The sequence below is a fragment of the Leuresthes tenuis genome, unplaced genomic scaffold (genome assembly GCF_036924035.1).
Source record: "Leuresthes tenuis unplaced genomic scaffold, fLeuTen1.0.hap1 SCAF_17, whole genome shotgun sequence".
In the NCBI taxonomy this organism is placed as follows: domain Eukaryota; kingdom Metazoa; phylum Chordata; class Actinopteri; order Atheriniformes; family Atherinopsidae; genus Leuresthes; species Leuresthes tenuis.
Genome location: NW_027325371.1, coordinates 12,801,797 through 12,818,645, shown reverse-complemented (window position 1 = coordinate 12,818,645; position 16,849 = coordinate 12,801,797). Strand labels below are relative to the sequence as shown.

General features: G+C 43.0%; 3 protein-coding genes across 3 annotated transcripts; 2 read left to right on the top strand and 1 right to left on the bottom strand.

Annotated features, from left to right (window-relative positions):
- The first annotated feature begins 70 nt into the window (after positions 1-70).
- LOC140274024 (glycerophosphodiester phosphodiesterase 1-like) lies at positions 71-4,494 on the top strand. The gene is made up of 6 exons (XM_072369711.1): positions 71-525; positions 1,323-1,498; positions 1,771-1,876; positions 2,290-2,382; positions 2,592-2,803; positions 2,972-4,494. Exons 1-6 carry the CDS (start codon positions 265-267, stop codon positions 3,117-3,119), a joined length of 996 nt encoding a protein of 331 aa, XP_072225812.1. The 5' UTR covers positions 71-264; the 3' UTR covers positions 3,120-4,494.
- Positions 4,495-4,612: 118 nt separating this feature from the next.
- LOC140274025 (MAPK regulated corepressor interacting protein 2-like) lies at positions 4,613-9,143 on the top strand. Its single transcript, XM_072369712.1, has 5 exons — positions 4,613-5,407; positions 5,493-5,562; positions 6,064-6,203; positions 7,055-7,138; positions 8,758-9,143. Exons 1-5 carry the CDS (start codon positions 5,353-5,355, stop codon positions 8,826-8,828), a joined length of 420 nt encoding a protein of 139 aa, XP_072225813.1. The 5' UTR covers positions 4,613-5,352; the 3' UTR covers positions 8,829-9,143.
- Positions 9,144-9,356: 213 nt separating this feature from the next.
- On the bottom strand, positions 9,357-16,820 carry trap1 (TNF receptor-associated protein 1). Its single transcript, XM_072369710.1, has 18 exons — positions 16,584-16,820; positions 15,697-15,891; positions 15,525-15,607; positions 15,299-15,439; positions 14,969-15,040; positions 14,456-14,616; positions 14,236-14,345; positions 14,078-14,151; positions 13,536-13,691; positions 13,246-13,366; positions 13,034-13,103; positions 11,842-11,989; positions 11,542-11,727; positions 11,208-11,346; positions 11,019-11,104; positions 10,575-10,720; positions 10,411-10,483; positions 9,357-10,030 (listed from the first exon to the last, which is right to left on the bottom strand). Exons 1-18 carry the CDS (start codon positions 16,702-16,704, stop codon positions 9,929-9,931), a joined length of 2,184 nt encoding a protein of 727 aa, XP_072225811.1. The 5' UTR covers positions 16,705-16,820; the 3' UTR covers positions 9,357-9,928.
- Between the last annotated feature and the right edge of the window lie 29 nt (positions 16,821-16,849).

Here is a 16,849-nt window from a genome sequence, read left to right as displayed (position 1 = left end):
CTGACTGACATTTTTATTTTGAATTTTGACGGATATTAAATGATATCCCTCTTTCCGGCTTGACGATAAAGTAGCTGCGGCGGTGCTCCCTCGCCCTCATCCATCCTTCCCCCCAATCCTGAAGTGAAACTGCTGGTTCTCGCTCATCAGAGCCACAGCATGACGTCAGCTAACAGCTCGACCTCACCTATCTTAACACCATCTCTCTAACCAGCGACTCTCTCATCCTCCCCGCTTGTCGTGACGTTACTCCGTCATCTCGCCATGCTGCAGCTCGGAGATGAGGTGGTGTATTTCTCGGTCGTGTTCCTTTTAGTGCTCCTGATAACGAGGAGCACTGCGGGGGCCTCACTCCTCACAGCGCTCCTTTACGTCTTCATGGTGATGTTCCAGTTCCCCCCGGTGCCGGTGGACCTGGCCCTTCGGGTCCTGCGGGCCAGAGCTCCTTCGGGCGGCGTTCCGGTGGTGGCGCACCGCGGAGGGAGTCACGACGCACCGGAGAACACCTTGGCAGCGATCAGAGAGGTCAGACTTACAGACACCTGCTCTGGTGCGACAGTGATCAGGGTCTGGTGCAGATCAGAACCACATTTTCGTCATAAGAACTGTAGAGACTTCCGCACCTGACAAATAAAAGGCCCATTAGACCTTTTTGCAGGCGCAAATAAATTGAGATGAGATCTTCATTGTGAGATTGTGCGTAACGTGGTGGTGCCATGTGATGAAGTTTCTAAATGATTATTGGGTTAGCTGAGAGTCTTATTGGTCCCAATAGATGCAGATCTGAGGCTTATGTTGCACCTTATCACCATAGTAACATAGTATTCTAACTGATGTCACCTCCATGATGGAGTTATTCCATAATCTCATACTTTTACATATGGTGCTAATTCTGCTTCTGTATATCATAAGTGACCCAGAAGCTTCCAGCATCTTTCCCTCTGTGTAAGTACTGTTCGTCCTCTCAGTTTATTTACTTCTGTTATTCTGAAGAGCTTTTGCTCTGTTTTTTTTTACCAGTTGAATATTGACCCACCCACTCAGTGACAGGGACCATGTAAGATTCAACACTAATTCTTGTCTGGTTTTAATAAACGGCGCAGAATAGAAATGTTTTCTCATCATCCTGATGTTGAGCTCTCCATTTTGCTGATAAACATTGTCTTTTACATAAATCAGGATTCTAATTTTGATAAGGGAGGATATGCAGAGTACTTAGAGGGTCTGTCCTTGTATAGATTTATAATTCAAAATTAAGTGTGTACAACATTGTAATTGCAACGCCATAGATGAGGTGTTTCTGCACTTATTGTCTACTCCAGGCCAGCAGAAACGGGGCAGCTGGAGTGGAACTTGACCTGAGTTTCACCGTTGATGGAATCCCAGTACTGATGCATGATGAGACTGTGGATCGTACCACCAATGGCTCTGGACCAATTAGCAAGCTTCCTTTTGCCCAACTTAGAAGATTAGATGCTGCTGCTCACCACAGGCTGAAGTATGCTGCATGTTTAACACAGAGAGAGAGAGAGAGAGAGAATGTTGTGTTAATACAAGAGATACTTAATTGTCAGTCTGTGACATTCATCTCACAGAAACCTTTGATTGTGTTTTCTTGCCAATAGACAGTAGTGTACATATCTAGAATTTTCATAAAAGTGGTTTGAGGACATGTATCTATTCTGATGAGAAAGAAAAATCACAAATAGCTTTGAATGTGTGAAGCTCTAATGCCAGGAATAAAACAATGATGGCTTCTTTCCTCCGCAGGGACAAGTTTGCAGGGGAAAAGGTTCCAACTCTGCAGGAGGCAGTGGGGGAGTGCATCAGACACCACCTGACCATATTCTTTGATGTCAAAGGTCAACCTGATAAGGTAGTTAATGAATTAACCTGGCTTAAAATGAGATGTTTGCCGAACGCAGCACTCATTGCATCAGTGAGGAGGCCCCCAGTTTGAGTACTTTTCATCTAAAAATAAGGCTGATTATCAAGATGCTTTTAGGTACATGACACGAGATCAAGTTTGTTAAGAAAGCACAATTAAAACAGCTGTTGTTGACCAAAGCGCTGGATATTAAAAAAAAACATTTGTTCTAACAAAGTAACTACTCAGTGTAAGTGATCACAGACTTTCTTTAGCTGTCTGACCGCACAATAATTGTACATTGAAAGCAGTCTCATAAACAAGACAATCACTTGTGTGATTGAACCAGTGTGGTTCATCTCACATGGCTACAGTGAGTTTTTTTTTTTTGTTGAACATTGTTCTGCATCTCTGATTTTCAGGCTGCATCAGTGCTTCATGAGATGTACAAGAAGTTCCCAGTTCTTTACAACACCAGTGTTGTTTCCTCTTTTGAACCCAAAGTCATCTACAAGGTAACAGCAAATATGACAGAGTAGCACAAACTTACTTACTCACCATTCAAGGCACTGTGGACTTCTTCTTTTTCCAAAATAAAATGTAACTTGCTTGGTGCTGTTTCGTCTTGAAATGAGTCCACAGCCTTTTATTCCAACTGCCAGGTCCACCTTCTAATTTCTAATTCAACACAGTCATTTGAGCTGTGGCCTCTTTTGGCCCACAGATGCGTCAGATTGACCCTTACGTGGTCACGGCTCTCACCCACCGGCCCTGGAGACTGAGCCGCTTTGGCGACGGGACTCCTAGTTCCACGTCGTCATGGGGACAGCTGTGGGCTGGTGTTCTCGACATCTTGTTGGACTGGGCCCACAATCATGTACTGTGGAAACTGTGTGGAATCTCTGCCATCCTGGTGCAAAAGGACTTTATCTCACAGTAGGTGACATAAAGCATGTGTCTATCAGTTTAACGGTAGTTTAAATTGCACTAGCATCTAATCAGCTTCATGGTTCACAACCAGATCCTTCAGTGTCAGCTACAGCAGTTTATCAGAGAACTGAAGTGTAACTTTTGATTTTCTACCCACTCCTTTCTTTCAATCAGGGACTATGTTCAGTACTGGGCAGAACGAGGAGTGGAGGTGGTTGGATGGACTGTTAACACTGCCGTGGAGAAGAACTATTACCAAAGCCAGCTGAAGATCAGCTACATCACCGATAGCCTGCTGGAAGACTGTGATCCGCACTTCTGAATTATTACACACACACACACACACAGGGATAGTCAAATTAGACAGTTTCCACACTTGTTAAGAAATAGTTTGATAGGTTCTTTATGAATATTTTAGGAGGTTTAAACAAAAGATATTGTTGCTGCATTTCTGTTTTTGAAAAACATCAAATGTTTTTCTTTCTTGAACAAAGGAACACTCGTTTTGAATTTGATGTCGACGGCACGTTAAAAAAAAGAATCGGGACGCGTTCACCACAGTGTCGAATCATCTCTTCCTTTATCGAGACTTTGTCAGCATTTCACAACAGAGCAGTTGCTGCTCTCCTTTGTCATATTTTCTGTTTCAGACTTCACTAAATGGTTTCAGTGGCTGATGGGTGCAGGCAGGGCATATGAGCTCTCTATATTAACTCTTTTTCTTCTAAAACGTTTTTATTCTCCAAGAATATGATTTGGAGTTATTTTGTATGAATAATTAAGGCATTCTGAGACGTTGTCTGGATATCAGATGGATATTGCTTACATAGTGCCATCACAGATGTGCACTTTAGCCACATCATGGGCACCAATATGCCCAACTCCATCAGGGATTCTGGGATTTGTACTGTTAAGACTGATAACCAGCTGGACTTCTCTCCCCTTTATTCCAGATTAGGTAACACCCATGATGTCCAAAAACTAAGATAACATTTTCTTTCATCACACCCCTGGTCAGTTTTCTGCTTCACCTCAGTCCATCTTAAATGAGCCTGAACCCAGAGGATTGTAGAATTGTGTCGTTTTTTAATGCTGAGCTGCCTAAAGGGCTCGAAGATCTTTTAATGCTGATTTTCAGTTTTGTCTCTTGTATTTAAATATTTCTCTGCATTATCTGGCTTTTGTAATGGTATTATGTTGCGTACAGAATATGAAAACCCCTCTTTCTTTCTTTTTTAAAACTGTTGACCTATTTGTTACCTCAGTCTTTCACAGAGTGGTGCTTCTGAGAGGCTCAGTCTCTAACAGATGTTCTCTTTATATCCAGTCATGTTACTCACCTGCTGCCAGTTAAACCTATTAGTTGTGAGATGTTTTAGTGTTTACAACTAAATTTAGGGTTGAAACTATTTGGAAATCATTGCACTCTTATGTTCTTTATTCGTGGCTTTACAACTTTTGGGGGAATAGGGTTGTATTAACTGCAAGTAATTGTATGTAATATAATGATTTACTGTTGTAAGAACATATAGTTCATACAGCATATACAGCAGCACCTGAACCACAGATCATGATTACACTTTGTAAGATAAGTTCTTCTTTCTTTGTTGTACCATGGAGGAAGCATCAGTGTATTAATGTCGTCACATTACACGATATTAACAGTAAAGGCTGCCGGAAGTGGACCCAAACTCCCATCATGTGTAGTTTATCTGTCACCTTACAATAAAAACCATCATCATACCAATAAAACCCAAGATTGTATTAAACTGAGGTCAGGGCAAAATATGAGCTTCATCTGTTTCTCTTTTTTAAAGAATCATTACTATGTGTTGAAGGGAAGCGATGTGATCAAATACCCAATCATCAGGGTGCACTCTCATTTTGTAAACCCATGCTTTTCTGAAAATAATCGTTAACAATGACAAAACACCGCATATACGCGACATTAAACCGTGTAACTCTGCAGCAAGAGAAGAAACAAATCCAGTTAAATACAACTTGAATAAAATAAAATACGGCCAATCTGTCCCCGTACAGTCCAGGTTTAAAGTTCTTCTGTGTTTTTCCCTACAGTCTTGGGTCGCTGTCTCTTTAAAGCGCGGAAGGAGGCGTGTAGGGACGTTGAGAAGCGATACGTTTTGACGGCGTGCGTCCAGTGTCTCTGAATGACTGCCACTGTTTCAGATTATGTGACATTGTGACTGGCGAGGACACATAAGCAGCAAAGTGAATTACGATCCGTGTCTTACCTGCGAGGACGTTGGGACAGAAGGTGAGGGAAGAAAGGACGCCGGCTGAGATGCGTCACGGCTGCTGGTTTTACGCGGAGAGAAGCTCGGCGCACACTACAGTTTCATGAGGTTACAAAACACTTTGGCTGCTCTTGTGTCCGTCTGCATCGGTAACCTATAAGTGAAGTTTAAACTGATCTACTGACCCGCGTCGAAGGCGTTTCTTGACATAGACGGGTTTTTGAGGGAATGCGTTTACCTTTAAGTGTCTTAACAAGTGCTTTGGAGAGTCAAACTTAGAGCAGGGGAATTTGCCTGCGCATGATGTACACAATCACAAGAGGTCCTAGCAAGCTGGCCACACAACGACGGACAGGTGAGTCTGAAGCAACTTTAAACCATGTTTCATCCAGTAGCACACTTTCAGGCATGCTGGACATTCTTTTTTACATGTGTTGCAGGGCCCACTCAACAGCTGGACAGCAAAATAAATGACTTTAAGCACAAACAGACGTCTTGGAACATACCTGAGTGAGTGTGCAGCTTCAGAAAACGGATGTCTAGATTGAAATATCTCCTTCATGCTTTCATATGTGCATCTTTAAAAGACTTCCTAAGAGATACTGGTATTTATTTTGATATTATGGCTACTATCAGGTGGTTAAAGTGTGTGTTAGTGAGTCGTCTGTCAGTGGACACGCACAGTTTAGGACACGCACAGTTTAACACACGCAGCTTCTGCCCATCAGCACTGGCCTTGTGGAGTCAAAACACACCTTCACACTCTTGTGCCTCTGGCTGTTGTCATGACTTTGAAGCAGCTGGGCCGGCCTTGAGTGTGTTTGTGTGTGACCTTGGTGGCACATGGCCCTTCATTCAGCTGTTGTAATCTCTGCCTCCTGCTCAACCAACCTTGCTTGAATTTGGGATTAAAGGCTGACTTGTTTTAGAAAATTATAGCTCCAAATATGTGCTTTTCCCCCCCAGAAATCTCCACAGTACTTGTTATTTTTTTCTCTTGAACCCCATCAGCCTGCCTGCACCCAAGATAGTTTTCAACCGACTAAATGGGAAGAAGTACAGTCATCCTGCTCCAGCTCTCCCTGCAGACGTTCAGCAAGAAGAGAGCTTCTCCCCTGCACACGAGGAAAATGTCAAGTTTGTCTCTGAGGGTAAGGACTTTCTATACAAGACAAAGCAACATTTTTCATTGTCTCACTTCATCCAGACACTGTTCCTCCTTGTTTTGTGAATGACATTGTTTTACTATCAGCATTTTAAGAGCCTCAAATGAACCTCCTCCTCCCCTTCCCAAGCCTCACCCACACAGCTGCTCTGACACTGATAGCCATGATAGGCACCGACAAGAGCAGTTCTCACACACCCACATATCATACCCACCCTGGCACACGTGCTGAGGAAAACAACATTTTAGGCTTTGATTTGGAAGAGAGACTCGCTGTCCACATGAAGAAAAGGCAGTAAGAGGCTCTGAGGGGACAAAGGGTTTTAAAGCACTGGGTTCCAGATTCACAGAATCTCTGTCTCCAGGAGACTTCACTTGGCTCGGTCATTCTTCTTTTTGTCCTGTTAGTTGCTGGCGTTGAAGCTCAGCCGCAGCAGGTCATAAACAACTTCAGTAACCTTGTGGTTGAGCAGACAAGGGCGCAAAGCTGGCCCAACCCCCACTTCTGATAAAGATTGCTGTTCCCCCTCACTAATAACTCCAAACTATGATAAAAATCAAACGTATACACTTTAGCTTTCTGAAAGTGGACACCTGCAGGTAGCTACCAGAGATTAAATCAGAGTTCATCCTGCACATGACTATTGTGCATTATTTGCAATGCAAACATTTGTCACAAGTGGCAATTCTTCGAAGCAGTTTTCCCCAGAGGACTTTACTTATTTGACACTGTGGGTATAACGCTGAGATACACAACTGTTTTTCCTCTGTTATCAAGGACAGATAAGGATATTTTTGGTGTTAATGTTTACTGCACTAACTGACTTGTTTTTTCAGTCTGGCAGGAGGTTGGTCAGGAACTGGAGGTGTCCCAGAGAGCAGTTTACTACAAGGAGACCACTCCCAGTCCAGACATGAACAGTGAGTACAGCTGCTGAATATGACAAAGATCATGCATCCTGCTACACATAAGCATCAGATCTTGTGCTAAGTTTTCAACTTTGTTGACACGTGTAAAAATCCTAATTTAGATTTTTCTTTATCATCATTGCCAAAGAGCCATGCTGAGGGGAGTGTTTAGAGGGGATTAGAAATGCAAATGTTCATATCTTGTTTTTAATGAAATTAATTTTAATTTAAGTATAGTATTAATTGACAACAGAAGGCCTCTCAGGTCACTTCAGACAAAATTAACAAATTCAATTGAAATCCAATTAAAGTAACAGTCCAGTTCAGAATTGAAGTATTTATAATTTGTTGGTTATTAAAATCTTGGACTATTTGCAAAAATCAGTGGGTTTTTAATGACTTCTACATTTAAATGAAGAAATAGATTGCCACTGCTTCCTTTATTTTTGAAAGACGAGCCAGAAGTGGTTATATGTTGCTCTAAAATCAGCATTTTCATGAAATTATGATTGATTGATTGTCAGATTATGATGTCCAGTTCCCTAATGTGACCACAAGAGGGCAGTGATCGCAAACGATTCTCGGAAACTCGAAAGAAATGTTAGAGAATCAGAAGTCTAGTTGTTTACTGTGTTACGAATACAAAATAATTGGCTTATAGTAATTATTGATATGTATGTTTTTTTTTAATCTGTTTCTTGATTCCGCCAATGCTAATTTTTTGTTGCGATGTTAGCAGTTAGAATGGTCTCACTTGCTAAAATCCTCCACAAAAACAACTTTTGTTGTTTAGCATGCTATTTAGCACTTTTTTTTTTTTTTTAACCGTGAACCGCTTTTCCTGGTTATTATTCTCAGCTATCATGCCAACAAAGATTAAATCTGGTATTAATAGTCATTTGAAAAGTTATTAACTGGCATTACACACATGCTTACCTAATGCACTTATTTTGAAAGTGAGAACCAGAAGTGGTGGTATGTTGCTCTAAATTAACTTGAGAGATTATAAATTGCAGTTCCTTAATGTCACCACAGTGGTTATTCATATTATTTCTCATTTCTCCAGTTTCAATTACAGAGCATGGTGTGTGTTTATATCTTAATTTTAACAAAGTGGCGTCACTATCAGAAAAAGTAAATAAACACAGTCAGAAAATCTTAGCCAGTAAATGTAAATACATTTTCTGGATTATTTGCTGTCGCGCTAACAAATGAGTTCCCAATTTGATTGTTATGATGATACTAACAATGAAACGACCAGCGTTATCACTGAATTTTAAAGTGTTGAAGTTCCTCAAAGTGACCACAAGAGGGCAGTGACTGCTTATAAATACATACTCGGGCTTACGTTCCCCTCTTTGAGTAAAAGCAGAGGCAATTTGACGTTTAATCATAGCTGTAAAGATAAAATTATATAAAAAAATTATCGAGCTAGTATAGTTTTAAAATACCCAGAGATGTTATTGTCCATTTATTCAATCTAGTTTTCATGTAATACTTGTATGGGCACAGACCAGCAAACTCATCTTTGTAACGGTTTGCGAGGCTATAAATTAAAAATAATCACACAGAAATGTGATTGCACTCTTTCATAGTGATGCCTGAAATTCTTTTTTCCCCCCGTTCTTTAGACTTTGTGCCCATAGATCTGGATGAGTGGTGGGCCAAGCGCTTCCTAGCCAACATAGACAAGCTCTCCTGACACTCTTTTGACACACATTTGATGATCTCGGCCAGTCAGGAGGTGAGACCTGAAGTAAGATGGCTCACAAACGGAGAGAAACCCTGACGCTGCAGGTGCAACAGCTCAAAGTGCCCGGATGAGTTTCAAATGGACCGACAGCGCTGGGACGCTGGAGCTACTGAGAATCGCTTAACTTGAACTCTTGCCTTCAAACTGCACCTCATCGAGTCAGACTAAATGCAGGACGATGTTGTCTTGAAGCCGAGGGTTCTCATGTTTTCACCCTCGCGGTAGATATACTTTGAAAAGCAGTAAAGTTGTATTTTGAAGAAATTCTGGGATTGTGTCTTTATTGAACTGACAAAAGAGGACTCGGTTTTCATTTTACTATTGACAGCTGTACATACACCACGTGTTCATAAACATTTAAGGCATCGATTCTCCAGTAAATCGCTGAAATGATCCATTTGAACAGAATGGTAACGCTTCTCTTTCCTGCTGCAGCAGCAGCGTCACATTATCCTAACTACATGCAGCTTTTGTTACACACTTTCAGCAGGTTTATGAAATGCTCGCAGAGGTCCGTTTCTTTGGGCCTTTTAATATCTTGCTTTCTCCTTCAACTTGACACTCTTTGTAGCTGGTGTGCAGCCAGAGTATCAGAGCGGTGAAAGACATTAAGCCTGATTGTTTATTCCGACTGTAGCAGGGCTTGAAAACATGGTATATTTATTCTAAAAAATATTTTCACATGTCCGGGCATGACTGGAATGCCAAAGACACACTGAAAGAACTATGACCAGCTCCTTTATGGCAGTGAGTGACATAATGTACTCAAACTGAAAAGGAAACAAACAGAACATAAAGACACAGAAGTGTTAATGGAGAAGCTTCCAGCAGTTCACTTTCATTAGATTTCCTTCTGCTTTTGTATGTACTCCATCAGCATGACAGAAACCCTCCAGAGGGGAGAAAGGTTGTTTTCTATGGCTTCACATGAACAAGGACCTGTGTTCCTCAGAAACTGTCCTCTTCCCCTCCGTCGGCCCTTCAGCCGCAGCAACTGCTTCAGTCTATAAGCTGCGGTCATCGATTTGAAATCGGTCTGCAAGCGGCCGTCAGTGCTTCTCCAAAGCTTTAGTCAGGAGGTCATTGAGGCGGGAAATCATCGGTCGCGGATCGTCGTTCAAGCCTGCTGTAATCATGGCATTGTCGTAGATCTGGGGAAAAAAAGAAATGATGAATAAACTAAATGTGAACATGTTCACTGGTAGGATGTGAATCACTTTGTGTTTATGTTAAAGTGGATTAAATACAGCCTCAGACCACATAAATGTAATCAGATTTACTCTTAATATCTTGCAAATATTAGTCTTTACTCCAAGTGCTTCACACTTCCTGCAGATGTTTCAAATTAAAAGCCTAAGAGCAACAGGGTTTGTGTTTTTTGAGCTGTGAACATTTGACCGTTTAAAAAAAAAAAAAAAAACAGTAGAAACTAATCTTTGCAGTGAACTGACACATAAACAAGCTGCAGAACTTATCACCTAAAAATGAGCTTTTCAAATTAAAAACAAACAAAAACCCTTCCCTAACATACCTGGTCCAGCAACAGTCCAGCCAGTTCAGAGTTTGTGTCCTTCAGTGCGTGCATCTTCTTGATCAGATCGTGTCTAAAGGTAAAGAAGTACAGTTAAAGTTAAAAATGGACACGAACCCATCGTTTTAACATGCCCCCCCCCCACACACACACCCCCCTCTCACCCTGCGTTGATCTCCAGTGTGGGCTGCAGGAGTTGGGCTCTCTCCTCAGCGGTGCGGGCCAGCTGCTGGGTGCGAAGGAAGTGGCGTGCGGCGCCCATTTCCAGAACTGTGATCATGGCGGGGTGGGTGTCCAGACGAGGGGTCAGCTGAGGGTCACGGAACACAATGTGTCATATCAACATGTCTGCAGCAAGTCACATTCCAGATGTTTACAGGACAAGTAAAGAAAGGATAGGGACTAGTTTTGAATGACTGAAATCTCTACTGAGCGGATTTTTGGTAAACGGAAACCATTCTAAGAAATTACCTAATGTAAGTAGGCTACTACGAGCTGATTCACTGCCTTCCGTGGCCCAGAAACAAAGCGCTAAATACATTTTTGAGACTTAAGTAGCAGATATCAGCCCACTGACTCTTCTTCAAATCCAGCAGTCTTTCTGGTACCTTTATGTTGGCGACTCTGGGACCTAAAGAGTTCCTCATCCAGGCCATCAGGTCGTCAGCCTCCTCCTGTGTCAGACGCTCAGATGCTGCAGAGGAGAAAAGTCCAGATTACTGGGAGGAATCTACAGAGGATGGACTACGGTGAGACGTGTCCATCCTGCGAAAACTACAACTGGGGGTGGAGCAGACCTGGCTTGCTGTCCTCAAACTTCTCCTCTTTGTAGTGATCCACCACGATGTCGGTCTCAACCGAGATCAGCTTCTTCTTGTCAAACTCCCTCAGATGGAGCAGGGTGAGCTCGTCAAACTGCTCGTAGCAGAACAGCACCTGCGCAAACCAAGAAGTGAAATGAGGATCACGTCAGGGGAAGTCCTCACCTCTATGTGGCATTTTTTTATATTCTGACACTTATAATGTGCTATATTTGCCTTGCTGTAGATGACACCTGTTTTATCGACCCGTATTTCATTATCTGGTTTCATTACTCTCACTGATTTGATCTACGCGAGTCATGCGTCTTACCTCCATGTCTTTATTTTTCATGGCCTCGAAGTAGGGGGAGTGCTCTGCCAGGTGCCTGTTGGGGGCGCACAGGTAGTAGATGTTGCGTGTGCCTGCCTTCATGCGTGAACCGTACTCTATCAGATTAGTCTGCTGGCCGGCTGGCAAAGCCGAGGACTCGAACCTCAACAGCTTTGCAATGTCCTCCTACAGAGCGACAGCACCGAGGGGAAAAGTGCTGCTGAAAAACGATGCTAATGCAATGCTAAAAAGCTGCAGACAACTGCAGTCATTCTTGACTTTAAAAGCCAAAGTGGGCACCTTGACGTCTTGTTCCTGGGTGGTGACAATGCCCTCTCTCATGAAGAGGCCGTAGTCCTCAAAGAACTTGTTATACTTCTCTGGCTCCTTCTTTTTCTGGTCCAACAGGAAGCGGATCACCCTCTGCTGCAGAACATCACGAAGCTTCCTGCGGGGAGATGGTGGCAGAACTTTAACACTTCAACACAGCGACACATGCAAAGAACTGAGAGAAGCTTTGGGAATATTTCATCAACATGGTAATTCCATGATTTTGGGGGGGGGTTTTCAGTCATTTATGATGTTAAATGTCAATGTTAATACTGAGTGCAAACATGCCAGCGAGCAGCCGTCTGTCCTGCAGCCTTCATTGATTGACACTTTGCATTTTCCACAGGTGGACTCCCTGGCTCAGCAGTGTCCAGAGACATGCTCTCCGTTCACGGATTAAAGATTCAGACAGATTGCATGGTTAATGATTTGATGTGATCTGGATTTCTCAGTTCTACTAAACAGCTGGAGTGCAACACAAAGTCAGCCTTGCTGAGCAGGTTTATTCAGTGCAAACAAGATTAGATGAAAGGCTTGAACAGCATTGAAACTCTAAGAAAAGGGGAAAATAAAATGTGGTATTTTAATGGATATGCAACTTCCAGTGCTTTCCACTTTGTGAACAGGATCCTCCAACACTCTTTGCTCAAACTCTAAGGTCAGATTTCTTTTTCAGGGTTTGAACGATTTTTATACAGTTGCCTTAAAAGTGTTATGTTTGGTTTGGTTACTTTTTAAATCTCTTATGTTGAGTCACCATGTGTGAAGAGTGCGTCGTGAAGGATTAAACAACTTTAGGCGGTTGATCTTAATTACAGGTCTACTTTGGACTGCCTTTATAGCAAATCATGTGACTGAAGTCCACACCGCCTTCTTACAACGACGCTCTCTTTGCAGACGTCAATATTTCCACACCTCATTCGTTAATTTCTTTTGATGATGATGGTTTCCAGCACTGACACATGCACCATGTAAATTAAATTCTGAATTTCCCAGATATCGCTTATAAATCTCTTCAGTGAGTACAGATGGTTGTGGAGAACAAACCTGATGAGAGTAACCAGTAACGGCAGATTTAGATCTTTTAATTTGTGTGAAAAAAAACTTCCTGAAATAAAGATTCTGATAATGAGGATACCACTGAGACTGTGATAAAACAAACCTGATGAGGGCGCTCTCCTGCAGCAGCTCTCTGCTCAGGTTCAGCGGGATGTCCTCACTGTCCACCACGCCTGCACACACCAACAAAAACACATTCACCCAAGAATGTCCCAGAAAATAAAAAGAATCCTCTCATTACGTCTCTCTATTCCTCTCATAATGAAAGCAGAATGAAAAGCAGCAGCAGGTGGAAGCATTTGAGGCGATGCAGACCTCGAAGGAAGCGAAGCCACTTGGGCAGGATGTCAGTGGCTTTGGTCTGGATCAGAACCTTCCTGCTGTACAGAGCCACACTGGAGCCCATCTCCCGGCTCACGTCAAACATGCTCGGCTTCTGTTGACACAAAAAGGATTTCTTCTCACAGGAGCTTCCACATCTTTATACTCGTGGCCACCAAAAATGTCACTGACAACACACTCCCTTCACTGAGTTTGGCTTTGAAGCTGCAACCGAAATAAAAATCTACACTGCTATCAGAAAGTGTCACAAAGACGCTCCTCACCGAATCGGGGACATAAAAGATACTGCGGATGTTGAGCGGGGCGTCGGCGCGATAGTGCAGGGTGTAGCGGGGCTTGTCGTAAGCCTGAGCAATGTAGCGGTAGAACTCCTCGTGCTGCCAGTCGCTGATCTCCTTCGGCTCCATCATCCACAGGGCCTGCAGGACGGACACCAAACAACCAATATTTACAACGTACGTGTTCCAGAGAGTAGCTAACAGCACGGATCAAGAGTGTTAGATCTCAGATCCACAAGAATGTAAGCACTAAGGACATCAAATTTAAATACATCAAATATTGAGAGGTGCAAACACCATATGCCGAACTTACCAAGAGTCTATATTTTACCCCAGTCATACTCCATATTCATTATTTACAGCAAATGCATAAATGGGTCCTTTATACTGGATTATTTCTATGCCACACATGTAACTAAGGATCATTAAACATACATAGACTTGCACAATATATTTTGTGGGTGTTTGCAAACACTCAGTGATGACTTTGCCTCAGCACCAGGATCAATGGAAGAACTGAAGCCCACCTGCAGAGTGTTGAGCCTCCGTCCGTTCAGGAAGATGGGGAAGCTCACAAAGTTGCTGTACTTTGTCACAACCTCTGAAACCGAAGCAGAAACAGCCCGTCATTGCATGAAGGCAGGCGTTTGTGATTTATCCGTGAAAGCCACAGCAGCATTTCTACCTTTAACTCGGTCCTCAGAGGAAAACTCCTTGCAATCGTCTTTGAAGTGCAGCACGATTTTTGTTCCCTGCTGAACACCACTGGCCTCTGCAATCTGAAAAACTCCAGAGCTGCGGGAGACAACGGGAAAATGTCTGAGGATTAGATTTGGGTTTAGGGGAGCATTTTCTTTCCCTCATCTTGAGAAAAATAACAACAAGTGCGCTTAGGTTTCTCTCACCCGTCTGAGGACCACTTGTATCCGGGTGCATCAGGCTCTGCGGCGCGGGAGTAGACGTCCACGCGGTCGGCCACCATGAAGGCAGAGTAGAAACCAACTCCAAACTGGCCAATGATGGTGCTGCTGGCCTCCGCCTGGTTCTGCAGTGCATCCAAGAATGCCTGCATTTTAGAGGAAATATAAGTGTGATCGCAAGGATATCAACACACGAGATACACCAAACCAAAGTTTTAAGAGCACATAACAACGAAGAACGAAGTTTTTTTGTATTTTACAATTTCAACAGAAGTTATCATGATCTTCAACGAAGTTTAATAGGTTTAAGTTTCAATCTCACAAGCAGATAGACAAATAGGCAACTGGCAAACATCCCATACCTCCACCGGGGAGACAGCCGAGGTGGAGGTACATCGTATCAAACAATATATAACCAGAAACAATGTGGATAGACAAGGAACAAATGTGTCATATAAATCAATGATGGAGACAGCTTAGTTGTCCAAAAGCACTCACCTTGGAACCAGAGCGTGCAATTGTGCCCAGATTGGCAACGAGCTCCTCTTTATTCATACCAATTCCTGTATCCTGTGAAGAGAACAGTGAATCCTGGTCATTCAGAAAGAAACGACTGAAACCGGTAATGACACATTCATCCACCAGGTGGCAGGCCGTGGTCAAAACCAGCACAGGTGGAGCAACCTTATACAGCTTGAGGAGCAAACTGGTAACCAGAGAATTGACTTAGTTCATTATTACAACAACTATGGTTACAATATACTTAATTCCTTCATTGTAAAAGGCCTAGACACAGTAGAGGCCTCATTCAGGCGGGTGTGGATGTACCTGGATAGTAAAAGTTCCTTTTGCAGCGTCTGTCTGCAGGTGGATCTCCATTGGAGCCGTTTCCCCACCAGCTGTGATCAGCTTGTGCCGCAGCTTTTCCAGAGCGTCGCTGCCATTAGAGATCAGCTCCCTGATGAACACCTAGTGAGATGAGGAACAGTCGGGGAAACTAATAAAAGAGAAGCCGTTAACAGCTCATAAAGCGAGACGGAGCACAACCTCTTACCTCTTTCTCAGAGTACAAGGACCTGGCAACAATGTCCAGTAGTTTTTTTGTTTCAGCCTGGAATTCATGTTTTGAGAAACTACCTGCAAAGATAGGATAAAGAGAGAAATTAAGACCAGAAAGCGGTGCCTCAGTTTTCAAGGAGAATTATAGCCTGCAGCTGTCCAAGCACCTTCCACAGACTCTGTATCGCTAATGATGGTGTGCAGAGGCTCCTCCTCGGGCTCCTTCTCAGGCTCCTTCTCAGGATCCTTCTCGACATCCTGGGTGCTGTAATAAGACTGCTGGCTTATGCCGAGGCAGGACCACTGTGACCTCCACACCCCGGGCCGACTGATCCGCCTCTGCTGCAATCCAACCTGCAAGTCTGGAAAAAGAGAAAAGAAATACAATGGCCAGGCTGCTCCACAATTAAGTCTCCTTAGATGATTTAAAGGATCTGCATTTATCCCATTTCTGATATGTACATTGTGTCATGGGAAAAGGTTTTTTTTCTTTCTGTGTTTACGTGCTGAGTTTACTGAGGTGGAATGACAGTTCTGCAGCTACTACAAAAGATATCTGAGGAAATAAAAGTTCAACACTGAACCTATATACATTTTATAGATATTTATATAGACATCTTCTCCATGGACTGTAATCGTATTAGAAAAGGGTCACTTCTTCTCTTTGGTTTACTCAGTGATACTGTGGCGTTTGCTTTGCAGCTAAACCCTTAGCCTTAATTTCAGCCAGTAATTAAATCCTCTAATAAACATCGGTTACTATTAAACACGTGTATGGAGACCAAATACGATTCGTCACTATAGACGTATGTGTTTCATTAACAGTAAACCGAGTCCGATGTCCTCACGTAACTTGTTTTATAAGCAACTGTTTGCGTTCATTTCGTATGCGACGGTCATGTGGTTTCTAAGTAAACCGTGAGACAAGCAAATTAGCCCGTTGAATTAAAAACAAATGTTAAAAAGGTCACCACGGGGAAGTTTGCTTGTATCTCTTATGATTTTTCCAACTCACCAGCTCTGCCAATTCTGCATGCCGACAAAAAGAGCTTACCTCCAGTCAACGGGCGTGAGACAGTCCAACAGCTCAGCCCCCGCGCGGATGATAATGGCCGTAAATTGGCCCTCTGAGAAGAACCGAGGACAAACCGAGCCAGAGCAAGACAGCGGGACATGTTGACAGAAGTTTACAGGGGGGAACCAGCAGACACTTTTCACAGGTCGTTTGACCGTGAGACACACGTTAAACAGTGTAGTTAGGACCAGCCAAAGCGAGTGTGCTTGAAAATGACGTCAGAAGGGTGTCCAAACACTGCCTGA

Bases quoted from the DNA above. Each gene is read 5' to 3' on its own strand.
- LOC140274024 (XM_072369711.1), top strand. From the start codon at position 265: ATGCTGCAGCTCGGAGATGAGGTGGTGTATTTCTCGGTCGTGTTCCTT. The intron at 526-1,322 runs GTCAGACTTACA...TGTCTACTCCAG, and splicing joins CCTTGGCAGCGATCAGAGAG to GCCAGCAGAAACGGGGCAGC. The intron at 2,383-2,591 runs GTAACAGCAAAT...TTTGGCCCACAG, and splicing joins AACCCAAAGTCATCTACAAG to ATGCGTCAGATTGACCCTTA.
- LOC140274025 (XM_072369712.1), top strand. From the start codon at position 5,353: ATGATGTACACAATCACAAGAGGTCCTAGCAAGCTGGCCACACAACGA. The intron at 5,408-5,492 runs GTGAGTCTGAAG...CATGTGTTGCAG, and splicing joins GGCCACACAACGACGGACAG to GGCCCACTCAACAGCTGGAC. The intron at 6,204-7,054 runs GTAAGGACTTTC...TTGTTTTTTCAG, and splicing joins TGTCAAGTTTGTCTCTGAGG to TCTGGCAGGAGGTTGGTCAG.
- trap1 (XM_072369710.1), bottom strand. From the start codon at position 16,704: ATGTCCCGCTGTCTTGCTCTGGCTCGGTTTGTCCTCGGTTCTTCTCAG. The intron at 14,617-14,968 runs GTGAGTGCTTTT...TCTAAAATGCAG, and splicing joins TTGCACGCTCTGGTTCCAAG to GCATTCTTGGATGCACTGCA. The intron at 11,728-11,841 runs GTGCCCACTTTG...GTCGCTCTGTAG, and splicing joins CCCAGGAACAAGACGTCAAG to GAGGACATTGCAAAGCTGTT.